The sequence below is a fragment of the Scomber japonicus genome, chromosome 13 (assembly GCF_027409825.1).
Source record: "Scomber japonicus isolate fScoJap1 chromosome 13, fScoJap1.pri, whole genome shotgun sequence".
NCBI classification, from domain to species: domain Eukaryota; kingdom Metazoa; phylum Chordata; class Actinopteri; order Scombriformes; family Scombridae; genus Scomber; species Scomber japonicus.
Window position 1 is genome coordinate 10,747,200 of NC_070590.1, and position 17,183 is coordinate 10,764,382.

At 38.7% G+C, this 17,183-nt stretch overlaps 1 protein-coding gene across 1 annotated transcript in view; it reads right to left on the bottom strand.

Moving 5' to 3' along the window:
* Nucleotides 1-14,646, bottom strand: part of fstl4 (follistatin-like 4) — a 197,791-nt gene extending 183,145 nt beyond the window's left edge. Inside the window, exons 1-2 of the mRNA XM_053332315.1 lie at nucleotides 14,503-14,646; nucleotides 4,822-4,855 (exon numbers count right to left, since the gene is read on the bottom strand). Coding sequence (XP_053188290.1) covers nucleotides 4,822-4,855; nucleotides 14,503-14,646 — 178 coding nt within the window. The remainder of the gene's footprint in view (nucleotides 1-4,821; nucleotides 4,856-14,502) is intronic.
* Nucleotides 14,647-17,183: the final 2,537 nt, after the last annotated feature.

Here is a 17,183-nt window from a genome sequence, read left to right on the forward strand (position 1 = left end):
GATCCAACTGAAAAATAATAACATGCTGTGAAAAGGAGAACAGTCGATGGTGTGCATATTTTCCTGACTGTGACATTTGAAAGCAGGGATGGCCGTGCATCACCAGCCAGCGAAATGTCATTTACTGAGAGCTAGCTAGCTTAAATCCTTCGTATGCAATGTTTGCATTAGCATCTGCATTCCAGAGGTAATACTCGGCCAATTTGATTAATGTTGTCATCTCAATGTGAAGAGTACAGAAGTTATGATAAAACAGTAAGAAAAAAACTGGACAGAGTTACTTGAGCTAGAAAATACAATAAAGACAGGCTAATGTAAGAAGTAAGAAAAAGGGGTTGAAAAAGGAAGACAAACTGAAAGAATGAGAAATTGAAAGTGGGAGAAGTTACCAGCCAATGGAATTGGAAAAAGACAACCCCCAAAGAGCCACACTCATCATCATCCAAGAGAAAGGAGAGCAAAGCAAAAAAAAATGAAATGCAATCGCTTGATTTTGACAGTGGATCTAGTTTAGCATACAAGCTTGCAGCAGATAATTAGTCTCAAGAGGGAAATCAGCACTCGCTAAGTGGGGGGAAAAAAGCCCACAATATTAAAAGTGGCTGTCCTCAAATGACGGGGCAGACATATTACAGGCCAGACTGTTGGCTGCTGACGACGAACAACCTTCCCTTACTTTTAACACCACATCACAGACACATTACAGCCCAGACATTTTCATAGATGATCTTTTATAGGACTGGCCCTTTTCTGTCTGAAACTTCATTTGTGGAGCTCGCTGCCTGAGTATCTCCAGCAAGTACAATTGGTTTAATCTTTTAAATCACTTCTTAAGACTCATTTTTATACTCACTTTTTTATATTTTTTTTTTACTAATTTTTGTCTCTATTTTGTTGTTTTTCATTCTATATTTTATCTGTATTTCATGGTTTTGTCCATTGTTGTGTTTAATGCTTTATGATATGATGTTGTATAATCTTGATTGTTCTTTCCATGTTATACTTAATTTTATGGAAAACACTTTTTAACGTTGTTTTGAAAAGTGTTAATAAAGTGTTAAAGATTGGTCTCAACTGCACAGAACATTATTTCAACTCAAAAACAATTCTGCAGGAAATTAACAGACCATTGGGACTCACATGGATCCTTACCTGTGTGTATGTGTGGGTGTGGGTGGGGGGGGGGGGGGCACACACTCTCGGCTGTAGGTAAGGTAAGCAAGCTTGTTTGCCAACCCGGCTAAAGGTCATCTTCCCAGTGTGTTTCTCAGGAATGTAAGATCACTCGCCAATAAAATTGATGATTTCACACTGAATATCACTACACAGAGTACTGAAAAGGACTGCTATATTCTGAGACCCCTCCTTAATGTAGGCCTAGTATTCACACATGACTAAAAACTCAAACACTTAATGTTAAGTATGCAGATGATACAGTCATCAGGCTCATATCAATCAATGATGAAACTGTAAACAGAGAGGAGGTTCAGAACGTGGTGCATCAACATAAACCTGGTCTTAAACACTAAAAAGACCAAGGAGATTATCATGGATTTTATGACTGAAAACACACAGTCCTGTCCACATCAACATAGTGTGTGGAGAGAGTCTGCAACTCCAGGTTCCTGGGAGTCACCATCACAGAGGACCTCTCCTCAGCAGTGGTGGGTCAGACACTCTGGCTCTTCTTACCCTCCTCAGAAAATAAAGGTATTTATTTTCTGAGGAGGGTAAGAAGAGCCAACGCAGCCAAAGCTGACAGAAAAACCCCTCTCCAGCGTGTTGTGAAAACAGCGCTGGACATTGTTGGCATTGAGGTGTTATCAATAGAGCATCTTCACAGCCCCCCTGTCTGTGTGAGGAGGACTAAAAACGTCAGGACATTACACGCCCCCGGACACCATTAAGCTCCTCCCATCATGCAGCCACACCAGATCAATCTACACACACACACACACACACACACACACACATATAAATAGACTGACAAACAGCTGCTCACCAAAAGCTGTGGCACGACTCTCCTCAGTCTGAGTCGACTGATATGCTGCCATCATTGGAGCATGTGCAATATTTACTTACTTGTCACTTCAAGCCACTGATTATGCGCCGTATTTCTACACCAACCACACATCATTCAACACCCCGATACACCATCACTCCAAATCTGTCCACAACACCTTCACTGCTGAAGTTTTTACCCCCTCGTAAGTTGTATTTTATGAATAACAATTGCTTATTGCTTTGATTCCGTACATTTTAAACCGCTGATATTTTATATTTCTTATCTTATTCTTGTTTTATTTATTCTTTGTGAATATGTGTACAGTCTTAAATACTAATGCACCCTTTGAGGCTGATTGGTGGTGCCTTCCTAACCACAATAAACATCTTAAATCTTACACATTTCTAACTCATCGACAAAAAACTACAGGCTGCTTTTACATGCTGAAATCTGCAACACAATTGCCCACATACGTCATTAACAGAGTCAAACACACTGCTGACGTAAAAGAAGGTACTGTCAGCCAAAATCATGTCCCGTTATCACCTTGTTCATTGTAACGACTCACTTTCAGAAGTGATTCACATCAGTGAGTAGAGACCGATCCAGTGAACCAGATAAATGACGGCAAATGTGTCCTGAGAGAGAAAAAGGAGCCTCGGAAGTTGGTGGTTTGAATTTTTGGTGTGACATTTGGAAGAATCTAGATGGTGACATAAAATGTGACTTTACCTTAACCCTAATTACTGTTGCTCAATGGTCACCAGTACATAAATGGTTGTGCAGGGCCTTTCCACATATGGAAAGACACATTCATACCACACTTTAATAGCTGGAGACACATATTAAAATTAAATGGATCCAGTGTATGTAAATCAAAAGCCATGACCTTCATTCCACTGTATTCTTTTTCTGGTGTTCCTGTCAACTTCCTGTGCCTGCATACTGAATATGTGTTCTGTCAGCATGTGTTTGCGTGCTTCTGTACATCAAAAGTGACTGCACATTCATGAAGCCACACAGTGCAGCATGATGCATAGTCACCTTTCTGTTTTGTCAGCCTACCCCATCAGCCAGCCATCCTTTTTTTCTACACACACTGTATGTTAGCACTGAAATCTGTGAGGAGAGGTATAATGAAAATAACTGTCACAAACACCTCAAACAGTGTGTTTCCTATCAGGATGTGTGTGTAACTGCAGCGTCAGTGTAAGAAGATGACACAGAAAAGCAATTGTCACTTAAGAAGCTTTCTTTCTCCATATAAAAATACCATTTTAAAAAAGAAATCAACTAACAAAGCAAGTAAAAAGGAAAAATGTTGCATTAGATGGTGAATAAGAAACATAAATAAAAAGGAGGACATCTGAGTCATGTTTAGGTCGAATAGAAGAAAGAAGGGAATCAGCGCTTTACTCTGGAGATGAAAACATCACATTAAAAGTTGCCATTAAAGTAATTTTCACACAAACCGCTCAATTTTACCGCCATGCTCTACAAAACGGTAAAAATTCAGAACAAAGAACAAAATACAGTGCGTGAAATGTGTAAAATGGACATTGCTGGTTTGACAGAAATGAAACATAATAGTTAAAAAATGTGTACCTGCAACAATATGTACCTTTACAAACCAACAACTGAATATCCTCCTCTAACACCTGCAGAAGGCCATAATAGCATTGGCAACAATAGTCTCAGAATTTCGACTGAAATCCAGTTTGTTGTGTGCTTTTACCTGCTACTGGCACTGAGAAGCTTTGGACTGCAACAGAGCAAAATACGTATACCCACTATGCAATAAAAATAGCAAACATGGAGGGCTGCTCAAAGAGAACATCCCTGAGCAAACACTGATTGATGGGTTATCTTGTTTGATGTTGGCAGAGGAGTAGTATCAATATTTTAGATTTAATCACCAGAGTATTGGTGATGGTGTCATAATTATAGTTGTGGCAGCTGTAGCTCAGATGGTAGAGTGGGGGGAGATTGCCATTAATTGTAGGGTCAGTGATTCCCCTCCAACTAAATTCTCAACAGACTTGTGAAGATTTAGAGTCAAAAATGTGAATGTTTTTTTTATTTTATTTTTTTATAAAGGCATCAACCGTCTGAGCAATCACTGTAGCGTAAAACAGCTGACGAGACCAAAGCCAAACAACATTACTTACTCATTTCTGACAGGGGATTAAAGATGGATGACAGCTAAATAATTATCCACCTGACAAATATATTTTTCAGTTTATGGACAAGTTGTCACTTGGAGTGAGTGATTTCAGGTGCTTCTGCTTTTTTGCCAGTTGAGTTGGGGAAAGATGGCAGAATAGTGAGGCTGAGTTTCACTATGTTAATGAATAATCCTCCCTTTTCTCAGCTGTACTACTACTTTCTCTCAGGTAGTGACAAATGCAGCAGAACAGACAAAGTGGAGTTGAGAGTCTATGCCTTCCAGTCCTGCTACTCATCTCTTAGCATCCGAACTGAAGATATAAAAACGCCCTCTATATTCACGTCTGAAATGTTTTCAAACATTTTCTTTAGAGGACAGTAGAGCAATAAATGTACTGCACTAACAAGTGGGATTTTTCAGATTGTTATATCATCATTACAGGTCTTCTCTAGAATAGGCTCCATGGTCCATTTTATAGGAGCCATTTAGATTTGAATTACTTCCCAGCAGCATTTCCTTGCAATCAGAAAACCAAAGTATATGCCAGAATAACAGCAGATGAAGAAAAAAAAAAAAAGATTTGTCATAGAACACAACATGGCATATTTTGAAAAATGCTGTTTGGTTTGAACACAGTAAGTGTACTCACATTGATCGATGTTCCCGTCTGCCTTCCCCTTATCCTGCAAACAGAGAGCACACACAAAAGTGGTTATTACAGGCTTGGAGCAGTGAGACAAAAACAGCCCTTTCTGCAGCTTTTCGTGAGACCATTCGTTACTGTGCATTTTCCTCTTTTCTGAGCTCAAAGAAGCACGACTGAAAACAAAAAGGTGGACAGACAAAATTAGAATGAGAATGAAAAGAGAAGAGAGACGGAGAGGGGAGAGAATATAAGGTGGATGACAAGAGTGAAACAAGAGGACCTTTATCAAAAAAAGGCAGATCTCAGAGTCAATTCAACGCTTTCCCACCATATTCAACTAGACTGTTTTTTAGGATGTCGAATAATTGACACCAAAAACATCAACACTCATTTATTTGTATATCTAAGCTGTGAGTTTGATACTGATATGCAGCTTTAAATGTACCTAAATAAATGTCACTTAGTCACTTTCAGTCATCATTTCCTGAATATTTTAAATTTAACAAATGCTTGGATGCCCAAATGCAACATAATATCAGTTATGGACAATTTAAAGAAACATTTTAACAATAATTCATCAACTCCATGTTTTGACCATATATAGATTGATGTGTCTGTATTTCATCAGAAGAACAAGAAAAAGCTAAGATCACTGCTTGGGGTTTAACATGGCTACTAATTAAATATGTATAATTCAAACTCCCGTCTTCTATGAGAAGTTAATGCGCGTGGAAAGCAGTGAGAGGATTCAGACATCAAGAGCTCTCAGCTAATTGAAGAAGCTAAATGAACAAACACAGTCTTTATCCGAGAGGTCAATACTGTTTAAATTAGAGCTACAACGATAAGTTGATTTATCAATCAGTTGACTGACAGAAAATTAAACCTCTAACCATTTTGATAATTAAGAAATTAATTAATTGTCAAGCAAAATGACAATCAGCATGTGAATATTTGTTGCATTTGTTTGTCTTAAATGAGAGTAAACTGAATATTGGCGGGTCTTTGATTGTTTATTGAGCGATATTGTGAAAAAGGTTTGCTGTTTTCATACATTTTACAGGTGTAGGTATGTATATATGTATGAGGGTATTTGTATGTGTGTGTGTTTATAGACATTGCTTGCTTGTTAGCTACCCATCACTTATCCTCGTTACAACAGCAGGAATGTTGCTCTCCATGAATGCGCTTCAGATGCAATTTCACAAACATTGGCGAAACAAAGCATCGACATACCATTTAAAAATAGAACTAGAGGCAGCTCCTTTACTGCAATATTGCCTCTAAAAAGAAGCCAATACGTGGCGGCACTTGAAGTGTTGTGACATTTTGCATTCTTGTCCCTCAGTGTGGATGTCACCGGTAATGAGGCTCGGTGATAAAACATATTTGTGTCTGCAAGGCCCTCTTAGCTTCCCAAGAGACTGAAAGCCTCACAAGAAACAGAGCAGTTTTAGTGCTTCCTGTCATTGCTTCCCTTTTTTTGTCTCTATATCTCTATCCCTCTCTCTTTCTGCCATCTGTCCATCTTAATTGCAGACATGCTTCCTCATGATGGCAGGATAAAATTGAGTGTGCTCATCAGCACCGCCTTCCATCATCTCGAGTGCCGCTGTTTGATCAATTGATTAGAGAATCAAACCAAGCATAGAGGTGAAAGAAAGGCTATGTGCCTCTTTCTAAAAATACTGTGCTCTTTACCACCGCCCTCCGGGGTTCTCTATGTCACTTTCTTTGATACATTTAGCTATGGGGGGGGGGGGGGGGGGGGTTTATGGTGTAAAATAAGAGTTTAATAACAACTGAAGGCACTTACTGCAGCGCCACTTCCTAAAGCAAAGTAGAGGCTAACATTAACACAAGGATGATTAGGAGGTACTTTGCATTTTGCTCCAAAGTGTTGTTTTGTCGCTTTGGGTGGAGAAATGTAAATAAGTAGCACCAACATTTCATTTGAGCAAATAGGGCATACCCACTGGGTTTCAATTAGGGGGGATCTGATGCTTTTCTTCAGCATATTTCTCTAGTGATTGAGGCTGATTAGATGGGAGTTGTATTTTTTTTCTTCTTCTTTTCACAAACAATCCCTGCTCATACAGTGTAGTTATTATTTTGAGATGAGATTATGGGAACAGTGGAGAGGCTGAGAAATATTAACAATAAGGAAATTAACAATACCTTTTAACCTCTTTAGCCTGAGGCTATTATCACACACTAGCCACATTAATACAAGGTGAGGCTGTGTGCTAAAAATCACAATCAATTTTTTCCAGGTTTGTTAAACTCATAATCAACAGTAGTACTGTTGCTATAGTTAAATGTAGTTACTGTATATCATGCATACTAATCAGCCAATCAGAAACTAAATATTTTCTGTGGCTATTGAATAAGGTAGGGTAGGTAGGGTAACTTAATTGATCCCCCTAGGGGGGAAAAGTGATAAAAAAATGAAAAAATAAATAAAATACTATATACAATAAAACAATCTCCAAATACAGTACACAATAAATAATATTCATACAATACATAGTGGGAGTGGGAAGTACTGGGAGCTGGGAAAAATGATCGTATCTCGATATTGAAGCCAAAGGTCTCGATATCGATAAGATATGCCTTTGATTTCACATTTGTTTGAAACAATAGTGAAAATTAAGCATTCTTAAACAAAACAGCATAATAATATCAGATGGACATTACAGTCCAGTTACTCAACAAAAATAGTTTATTAATCTGTACAGCCTGATGGCTGATCAATCAACCAATCAATCAATCTTTATTTATATGGCGCCAAATCACAACCAAAGTCATCTCAAGGCACTTTACATAGAGAGCAGGTCTAGACCGTACTCATACTGATGTTATGAAATTGACATAATCCTAGATTTGTGGCTCTTTTATGACTTTGCAGATTAAAGTAGAAGTCAATTTGTTTTTCAAAACACTGCTAATGTCATGTTATTGACGTCTCGGTCTGTTTCTTGTGTCCTTGTGGTTTGTGGTAGCAGCAGAGTTTAAGTGTGGCGACTCAATAAGATGGTTATAGCCTCTAAAAAAAAAGCTGATACAAAACAAATCTCTGAGTGCTACATGCCTCCATCTTGGATGCCATTTAAAAAAGACACCCACACAAAACAAGAAGCTGACACTGTTGCCACAGAGACTGACATTTTGTAGGAATGCAATTTGAACAGCGGGGCAATTTCAAGCCAAGCTGTGTCTGTTTGAATATACCTTTTCCCTCTCTCTCTCTCTCTCTCTCTCTCTTCTCTCTCTTATATGGGTTGCTATGCAAGCGCTCTTCATTCGAGGACCCATATGTTTGGAATATATGCCCACTTACTCTCCATCTCTCTTTGTCTTTTAAATCCAGTCAACACCAAAACTCTCTACTAAAAACGAGATGTTGCATGTCATCTCAGTGTTGCAGATTCATTACATTTATTATTAAACAGCCACCAGTGTAGTCTGATATGAGGAGCATATAGAAACTTTGACCTTTTGAAGATAGTACCTGATTAATACGAAGAGGCGGGAGATCCGAGGAAGAGAAAGAAAGCTGAACCCATCAGGGTCTGTGTTTTCACAAGAGTCCATATATCTATATTCGATAGCTATTCCCGGATGTCCATTGCTTAGAAAGAGGGACCTGTCTTATCTCACAGTAATCCATCAGTGCACCAACAAGCTACTTAATGAGCTAAATGAAAAAGAAAAGAGCGAAAAGAAAAAAAAAAAACACTGGCAATGTATGTAAGCGGTAACACCTTCACAGGAATAACTGATAAATCCTAAAATAGAACTAAAGGCTAACTAACGTATGCTTTATTCCCCCCCTGAATCATTAACTGAAGTTGTTTCATGTTTCCAGTGGCACAATCTGTCCACTAAACATTTTTATTTATTGTAATTAATCTCTGGCTTCTAGAGACTCATACATAAACAACAGCTCCACAGAGTTTTAACAGATACAGCAGAAATGTAAATGTATTAGTTTATAACATTAAATTACATTAAAACTAATCTACTATACATACAGTACATGTCCAGTCAGTGACCACCTCTAATAACCATGGTACACTATATGATGTGTTTTGATAAAGTACATATCTGACAATGAGGAAGGGCATGTAAACATATATAACAAAACTTGATGTTATACATATTAACATTTGTAAAAGTTTTATCCTAAATGTCGGATGCCAAACTTAGAACAAAATAAAATATTTCATTAATTTCATTCTCCAGAGTCAGCTGCATTGATTTTCGATTTTTGGAGCTGCATGTCTCCCTCTCTCTGTTTCTCACATATGAACATGACAACGGACACGCCTTCTTTACTTCCTTCCTCCTTTCCTTCCCTCCTCCCTCCCTTCCTTACTCCCTTCCTTCCTCCCTTCCTTCCCTCCTTTCATTCCTGAATAAGCCAAATAAAACAAAAAACAAAGAAGAAGAAGAAGAAGAGGAATAAGAAGAAGAGGAATAAGAAGAGGAATAAGAATAAGAATAAGAATAAGAAGAAGAAGAAGAAGAAGAAGAAGAAGAAGAAGAAGAAGAAGAAGAAGAAGAAGAAGAAGAGGGGTATGTATGTTTGTGAACTTTTTTACACCAAATACAACAGGAGATTACGCATGATTATCATGAAGACCCATGCACAAATGTGTCCAAAACTTATGCATTCAAGTTACTTCTGGTAAATTAGTCTACACTGATACAGCACTTTTTTTCAAATCTGGATTGTGTGCTCAACATCACAAATAAATCAGCAAAGAACCCCTTTAGTAACATGGGCGTTCACCTTTCTTACACTACATCCATATAAAGCTATAAATTACAGGCTAGACAGACAGGGAGACAGCTGTAAGCAGCGACACTTTGGTGGTAACAGGGAAGCAGGTGCCTGGCATGGGGACCAGCTGGAAGAGGACGCAGCAGAAGAAGATTCAGTGTGAGCTGGACGCAGAACAACAAAACACCGGCAGCACGAGCGACACGGAGACGACCAGCGGGGCGGAGAGGAGGAGGAAGCACCTCACAGCCTCTGTCATCTCTCTCTATCTCTTCGCATGCAAGGTTTCGCAGGTAGATGAGATGTACCATTTGAACACCATGGCATTAAACAAAGCTTCACATCATTCAGGACAGCCCTACATCCATACTCCCATGTTTTCTATCGACTACAAATGCATCACATTACAGAAACTATACATATAAAATGACTTGTTGTTCTTCACTGTAATCATTACGTAGGTGCAAGGTAGCTCAGTACAAGGAAGCAGCTTCAAAATTACACCAGATGGTTGTACTTGGTATAGAAAATATCACCTCCTACCACTATAATTATAGTGGAGAAGAGTATTATGGCTTCTTGTAATGATAATTGCAACATTGCACGCTTTCTGTCTGCCTGAAAGGTTTTTTTTTTTAAAGCTGCCAGAACAAATTATCAAGAAACAGACTGAGACATCCTGTTGCACTCGTGTCCATAAAATACAGCTTTTTGGACACAAGTCAAAAGCAGACTGTAAACAGGGGTGATAGTTAAAATTAAAACAGAAGAAAAGGCTGCATGTGTTTCAGTATGTTGTGACTAAGATTGTCTCAGTACTTGATTTCATCTACATCGACTTGGATCATCACTTAGGTGCCTAGGTACCTACAGTAGGTAAACTTTAATGATCCTCCTTGTAATAAGCAGAATTATTACAGTTTATTACAATTGAGAAATAGACTAGATTCAGTTAAAGTTTAGTTAGTTATAATTTTTCAGGAATCTGCCTGAAATTTTAGCCATTTCTAGAAAATTGTAAATCAAGCATTGTCTTCTTGAGCATTATGTGGTAGCTGGCATCTACTGTGCTTCCACCTACTGGAACCAGCCCGTTATCTCAAGAAGTCAAACTGAACAGAACGCAGTAAAAATCAAAGCTCATTATATCTCCAATTCAGTTTAGTTTTAGTTAATTTTGGACTGTTCAATGTAGTTCTATTTAGTTGTTGTTTTTTTTTAACTATCATTTTTATTTTAATTTTATATTACAGTTATAATATAATATAATAATTATTTTTTCACTGCTAGTTTTAGTTTTAGTATTATTTTTACTATAATAACCATGGTAATAAGTGATAAAAATAAAATAAAATAGAAACTACATACAATACATAAGCTCTAAATACTATATACAATGTACAACAAACAATCTCTAAAATGATCTGCAAGGTTCTTGGGATTAAACAGTAGGGACAGTCTCAGTCTTATTAGAGGGAGTAGGAGGTACTGGGAGCTGTGGTCTGGTACAGTTTGATGGCTGATGGTATGAAAGAGTCCCCCAAGCGCTTTGATACATGTCCAGAGAAGCATTAAAATATGCATATGGTATAAAATGAATGACATACTATACATATACTTGTATGAATGGAAGGCTGTTGTTTTTAGCATCTTCCATCCATCCATTTCCTTTACCACTTATCGTCTAGAGGGTCACAAGGGAGCTGGAGCCAATCTCAGCTGACATTGAACAAGGGTTTGGGCTACTCCCTGAACAGGTCACCTCACAGGAAATTAAGAATCACCAATTAACCTGAACTACATGTTTTTTTAATCAGCCAGAAAACCTGCAGAGAGAACAAACTCCACACAGTAGGGCCCAAGTCGGCCAATGAGGTAAAACCTAGATGCCTGTTGCTGTGAGACGACCGTGCTAACCAACACAGCTACATATTTTGTTAAATGAATTGGATAATTGGATTTACTTTTATTATTTTGCCCTTTACACACTGTTGTATTATTATTGCTCAATATTCAGGTTCTTGCACAGACAGGATTTGTGCAGTTCCGACCTAAGTTTCCTGTCGATATCCTTTCCATCTGCACCAGGTAATAAACAGTAATTGTATCAAAAAAAGTGTCACCAAACCCTGTGTGGATTTGTCAGTATGCAAGATGGCTGCTACACAGTTGACAAGAAGTCAAAATCAAAAGCCTTTCATCTGGACCTTTTTTTTCCTTCTCCTTTTTCTTTATGTCTCACTCTTCTGTTTTCGGTCTGTAACACCCCTAAGAGACTGTATTGTTCTTCTGTTGACATGTTTTGTATTGTTTTGGGGGGATTTTAGTCAAAGACTTAAAAAAAGAGAAAATCTGGCACCACTTATGCATTCCCAAAGGCTTTCAGAAAGCATCCTGCATAATCATGTGAATTCACAGATTCGCATGATTCACCCTTGGGTCGACTTTAAACTCTGGCGCCAATTGACAGCTTTTTAAAGTTCCAGTATTGGCCAGATAGACGAAGGAGGGGAATGCCTGGGAATTTGTCTTTTTGGGGGGGTGGGTTTCCCCCCCTCAAAGAAATTTCAGGGGACAAAAACCACCAGGGCGAAATGACAATACACAGCCAACTGCAAACTTGGCAAAGCCCAAAGTGAGCCAGACTCAGAACACACCATGGGGTGTACATGCTTCATTTCACAAAGAATTAGGGCAACCGTAGGGCTGTGCGTATGTCTTTTTGACACCCTGTTAGGGCTTTATGTTTCTATTATGCAGGGAACAGAACATTTGTTAAAGGGTTCATTCTCGCTGGCAAAAAAACTGTTTGCTCGCAGGGTTAATCTATTTTTTTCTCTCCCTCTCTCTCTATTTAACCCATAAATCTTCTGTGTGCCACTCTGATACATGTCACTAGGCAAGCTCATTCAGGAATATGCCCATGAGTGTTTAAGCAATGAAATAAAAACTGTTGGGTATACAACGGACATAAAAACAAAAGCTGGGTCTAAAAATGAATCACACACATATATGGGTCAGTGACAAATAAGGTTTCAAGATGAGCAATTCAAAAATGTCTTAAAAATGATTTAATGGCAGCGTCAGGTGTGTTCAAATGTACATTTTGTATTTATGTTATGTATAAATGGTTTTATTTTTATTTTTTTAACCAAAAGTAAAACTGAATGTTCCTGAAAATGTCATATGGTATAAACACAAAAGCATGACAAATATTAAATATTTCATCCACCTTTATACCGAAATAAGTTTAATTAGTATAAAGGGGCACGCAGGTGGTCGAGTGGTTAGAACGCATGCCATATACGCAGCCGACCCCGTTTCAAATCCCAGTCGGAGGTCCTTTGCTGCATGTCACACCCCCCTCTCTCTTCCATGTTTCCTGTCGGTCTACTGCTAAATATGTCAACAAAATCTTTTAAAAATGTATATATATATATAAGTAGGCAGATATCAAGCTACATACTTGTTGTTGTAGCTTGTAACCATAAATAAAAGTATAATAAAGAACTAAATTAAAGAGAGCAGAGCTGGCTGTATTGAGTGTTGTGGGCATTGAACAGCTGCTGAACTATTAACCAACAACACTACCAGCAGCTGAGTGCATAATGTGGTGGGCTTGATCACTTTTTCCAATCTGGCTGTGTTTGTCTACAATTAAATGAAACGAGCACAGGGAGTTATTTCTGAGAGTTTGGGGCATAAGAAAGGCTGCACTAAGGCACTAAGACACCTAACGCTTACAAAGACTGGGGAAGGTATGGTCTGTGATTTTACAATATCATGACCCACACTCATTTCTAAATTTTGCACTCAGTGGGATCAGATATTAAGCAGGAGCTGATCTGTGAGTTATAGCCTGCAGCATAATAGCTGGTGTTTCCCATTCATTATTTATCAGTTCTGAGTGGCTGTTGAACTGTTACCTGCAGCTCTGGATCACAGTTGGATCAGATTTAGTCTGCCTTGTATCCGTAAAGTGGCATGTATTGGCGCCTTTCCACTATACAGTTCTAACACTACTCGACTAGACTCTACTCAGGGTTTTTTTGCGTTTCCATTACGGATAGTACCTGGTACATTTTTAGTAACTGCTCTGGTGAGGTTCCAAGCGAGCCAAGCCGATAATAAATGTGACGTCAACAGACTGCCGGCCACTGATTGGTCAGAGAGTCGTCACTGAAAGAGCGCTAACGGGACTGGATTGTTATCAAACTTCTACAGTAGTACAAATAGGGTCTTTACTCATAAATTGATGCATTGGAAAGTTTGTAAGTACACCAGGAGTTTATTAATATAACACTTACCTGATGGTTTTTACTCTGCTGCTACTGCTAAAGCTGTAAACATCTCGCGCGACAACGGCATTTCAGTGCAAATTTTTAAAAAAAATAGCATCTTAAAAAAGTTCAGCTCAGATATGTCAGCAGTGTCTGTAGTAAAGGTGTAAAAATGTAGTTTACCGTTTTTGTACATTTCTATTTAAACCATCAGAAAATTCAATCTGCCAATCAGAACAACGCATTTCTACGTGAGACCTACGCGTTTGTTATTGAGAGTCACCCATTACTACAACAATATCTCTGGATTGAAGCCAAAGTTAGATTCCCACAGTAGAGAGATAGTAATTTTTTAAAATCACAAATTTTGAGAGTTGTAAACATTACAATTAGAAAACAGGGTGACGGTGGTGAGTTATCATTTTTATTGTGATTCAGTGCCATCTATTTGACATGTTTGGTACAACATCTATTTGAAGTAGGAGAGCAAGTTCTAGTTTGCAACTCCAAATTTGCTTCAATGTGTGTGTGTGTGTGTGTGTGTGTGTGTGTGTGTGTGTGTGTGTCTGTGTGTGTCTGGGTGTCTGTGTACATGTGGGAGTTTGGCAGGATATTTACCATGGAGTGTGGTTCTTGGGAGGAGGTCTGTGACATGCTGGCTGCATCCACACTGCCTCGCCTGCTGCTCTTGTGGCCTTCAGCCAGCCAGCACCCTGAGATTCCCAACAGAGCGGCCACAGCCCAAACACCCAGGCTGCCCATGAGTGTGTACCTGAGTGGAAAAGTAAAAACACAATGTACATGATGCGCTAACCACACAAAACATGTAACAGCTCATCCTATTCATGTCTGTCTGTGTTAAGGGAGACTTAAATGGAATATGGTTAATGAAATCATGTCAAAGTGTTGTGCATCATTATATGACTTTAACTGTATATCTTCACACCTCAGCCGTGATTTTACAGTAATCTTACATAATCCTATTTGTATGCAAATGCATTTTGATGACTTACCTGGGATTTAATTTAGGATCTAACACTTCTGTCATTTTGAAGCAAACTAAATGGTATACAGTATACACAGGGCTGGGCAATATGGCCTAAAATCAATATCACGATAAATTGAGCAGTTCACCTCGATAACGATAAATGGACGATAACTACCACCAGAGATATAACATATGTTATATCTATCGCTCTGACTACCACCACCCCGTGCGCTAAAAAAAAGTTTGGCCACTAGATGCGGCTGTGGCAGCATAATTGCTCCACTCCAAGGTTAGATGTATTGCCCTGGCTGCTGACGACAGTCTTTTTGCACAACTTACATTTTACATCTTTCTGAGCAGTATCTTCCCTTTTGAAACCAAAATGTTGCCACACGATTGAAGACGCGTTTTTCTTGGGAACAAGCTGCTGCTCTTACTCCTCCTCCACCAGGTGTACCTCCGCCGCCGGCGCTGCGGCTGCCCCTTCGACGTTTGAACTGTCCTCCATCCATCCATCCATCCATCTATCTATCTATCTATCTATCCATCTATCCATCTATCTATCTGTCTGTTTATTTTGCTATAAGTCATATGTCAAGTCGAAGAAGAACCAACCGTGTACCAAAATGCCGAGTGCGTAATGATATGGTTCAACTCTTTTACGTACCGGGCGCACACCGGTTACGCTTGGAGTTTGTTTATGGACAACCAAACGTAATAGCTTAGTGTCATACACCGTTGGAAACCTAACTATTGGCTAAAAGGTTAGCAACTTCATTTCACCGAATACTGCCATTGGCTGGAACAGATGTCAATCAAACCCACGTTGTCGTCGGTCACATGTCCTCATTGGCTTTGGAGACATGTACTGCCTAATCCTAGGCACCGATTGGCTTGTGTGTGGTGTCGTCAGAAGCAGGAGAGGCTCACGGTCGTAAACATCTAGTCACATATTATAGTTTCCTTTCCTTGATTTTGTATTTTCTTACAATATTTAAATAACTCTATTTTTTTTGTAATTTATTTATTTTTGATACATATTGGAGCACCTGTCTGATATTTCATGTGTTATTATCATAGAGGTTATTATCTGTACAACTGTTTTGTGTACATCAGTTGTTATGCACAATGTTTAAATAAAGATCATTGAAAAAAAAAAAAAAAAAAGTAAACATCTAGTCACGTGGACTTTGCGTGTACTCTGAGATGGACGTGCAGGTCAGGAAATGACGTAAACGGACCTATATGGTTTGTTATTTGTGTTATTACGTTACGTGTTGGACTAAATACATGGACATATTGAGGAAAGTATTTCGGTTTTATGGAAACGGATTTCATATTTCACAAGAATGGATACTTGGCGAGCTGTACAGAAAGCCCTGAGTCATAAGATGATCGTTGTGGATAAAGGGAAGACTTTGAAGGTATGTAGCATTATAGCTGTTCTTACTTTAGCTGAGTGGCTAGCCGAGCTAACCGCTAATACTATTACGGCTGTGAGCAACCATATAAGTCGTGAGTGGTCTTGAATGAATCAGGACAATATAAGCTTTCTAACAATGTACGGCATGAATATATATGTTTAAGGGTTGGTGTTTAAAACATTCAGAAGAACGTGTGGCTACCTCCTAACATCCGTCCCGTCCCGTGGGTGGAACAGCGTGCGTTAAGAGGTTAAAAACCGAATATACCGACATGGGCAAAATGACGTCGGTTATGGTCGTAAATTTCGGTATTGATAAATTTTCGGTTTATCGCCCAGCCCTAAGTATACATTATATATATTCTCCCAAGATTGTATTAATACAGAAGAGCTGAAATCATGTGCAAACAAGCTCATTATTCATTTAGGTGTATATGACTGAAGAGTACAGACTTTGTTGTAAAAAAGAGTTCAGGACAAGTGAGACAGAGGAGAGCACATTTCCCAAATCAGACTCCACAGACAGCTTTATTTCAGTCACTATTTCCAGGTGTGACATGATAAAAGAGGGTGTCTTAGCCCAAAGAAGGCAAAGGTTGAATATGATACCATTGCCCCTTTCAATAGAAACAAATGATGTCCTATCTACAAATGTCCGTGTGTAGTACCTGAAATTATGTTCATACATGCACACACACTCAATGGAACAACTATTACACATTAACATACACTCATTATGCACGTACACATGCAGCATAATATAACTATGTAAACATCAAAGCCCACACTGATGGGGATATTATCTGTATTACAAAGGACACCGAATATCTCTTGATTTCAACAAAGAGACTATCCTCTGTAGTCACAAATGGTGGAGAGTGGCATGGG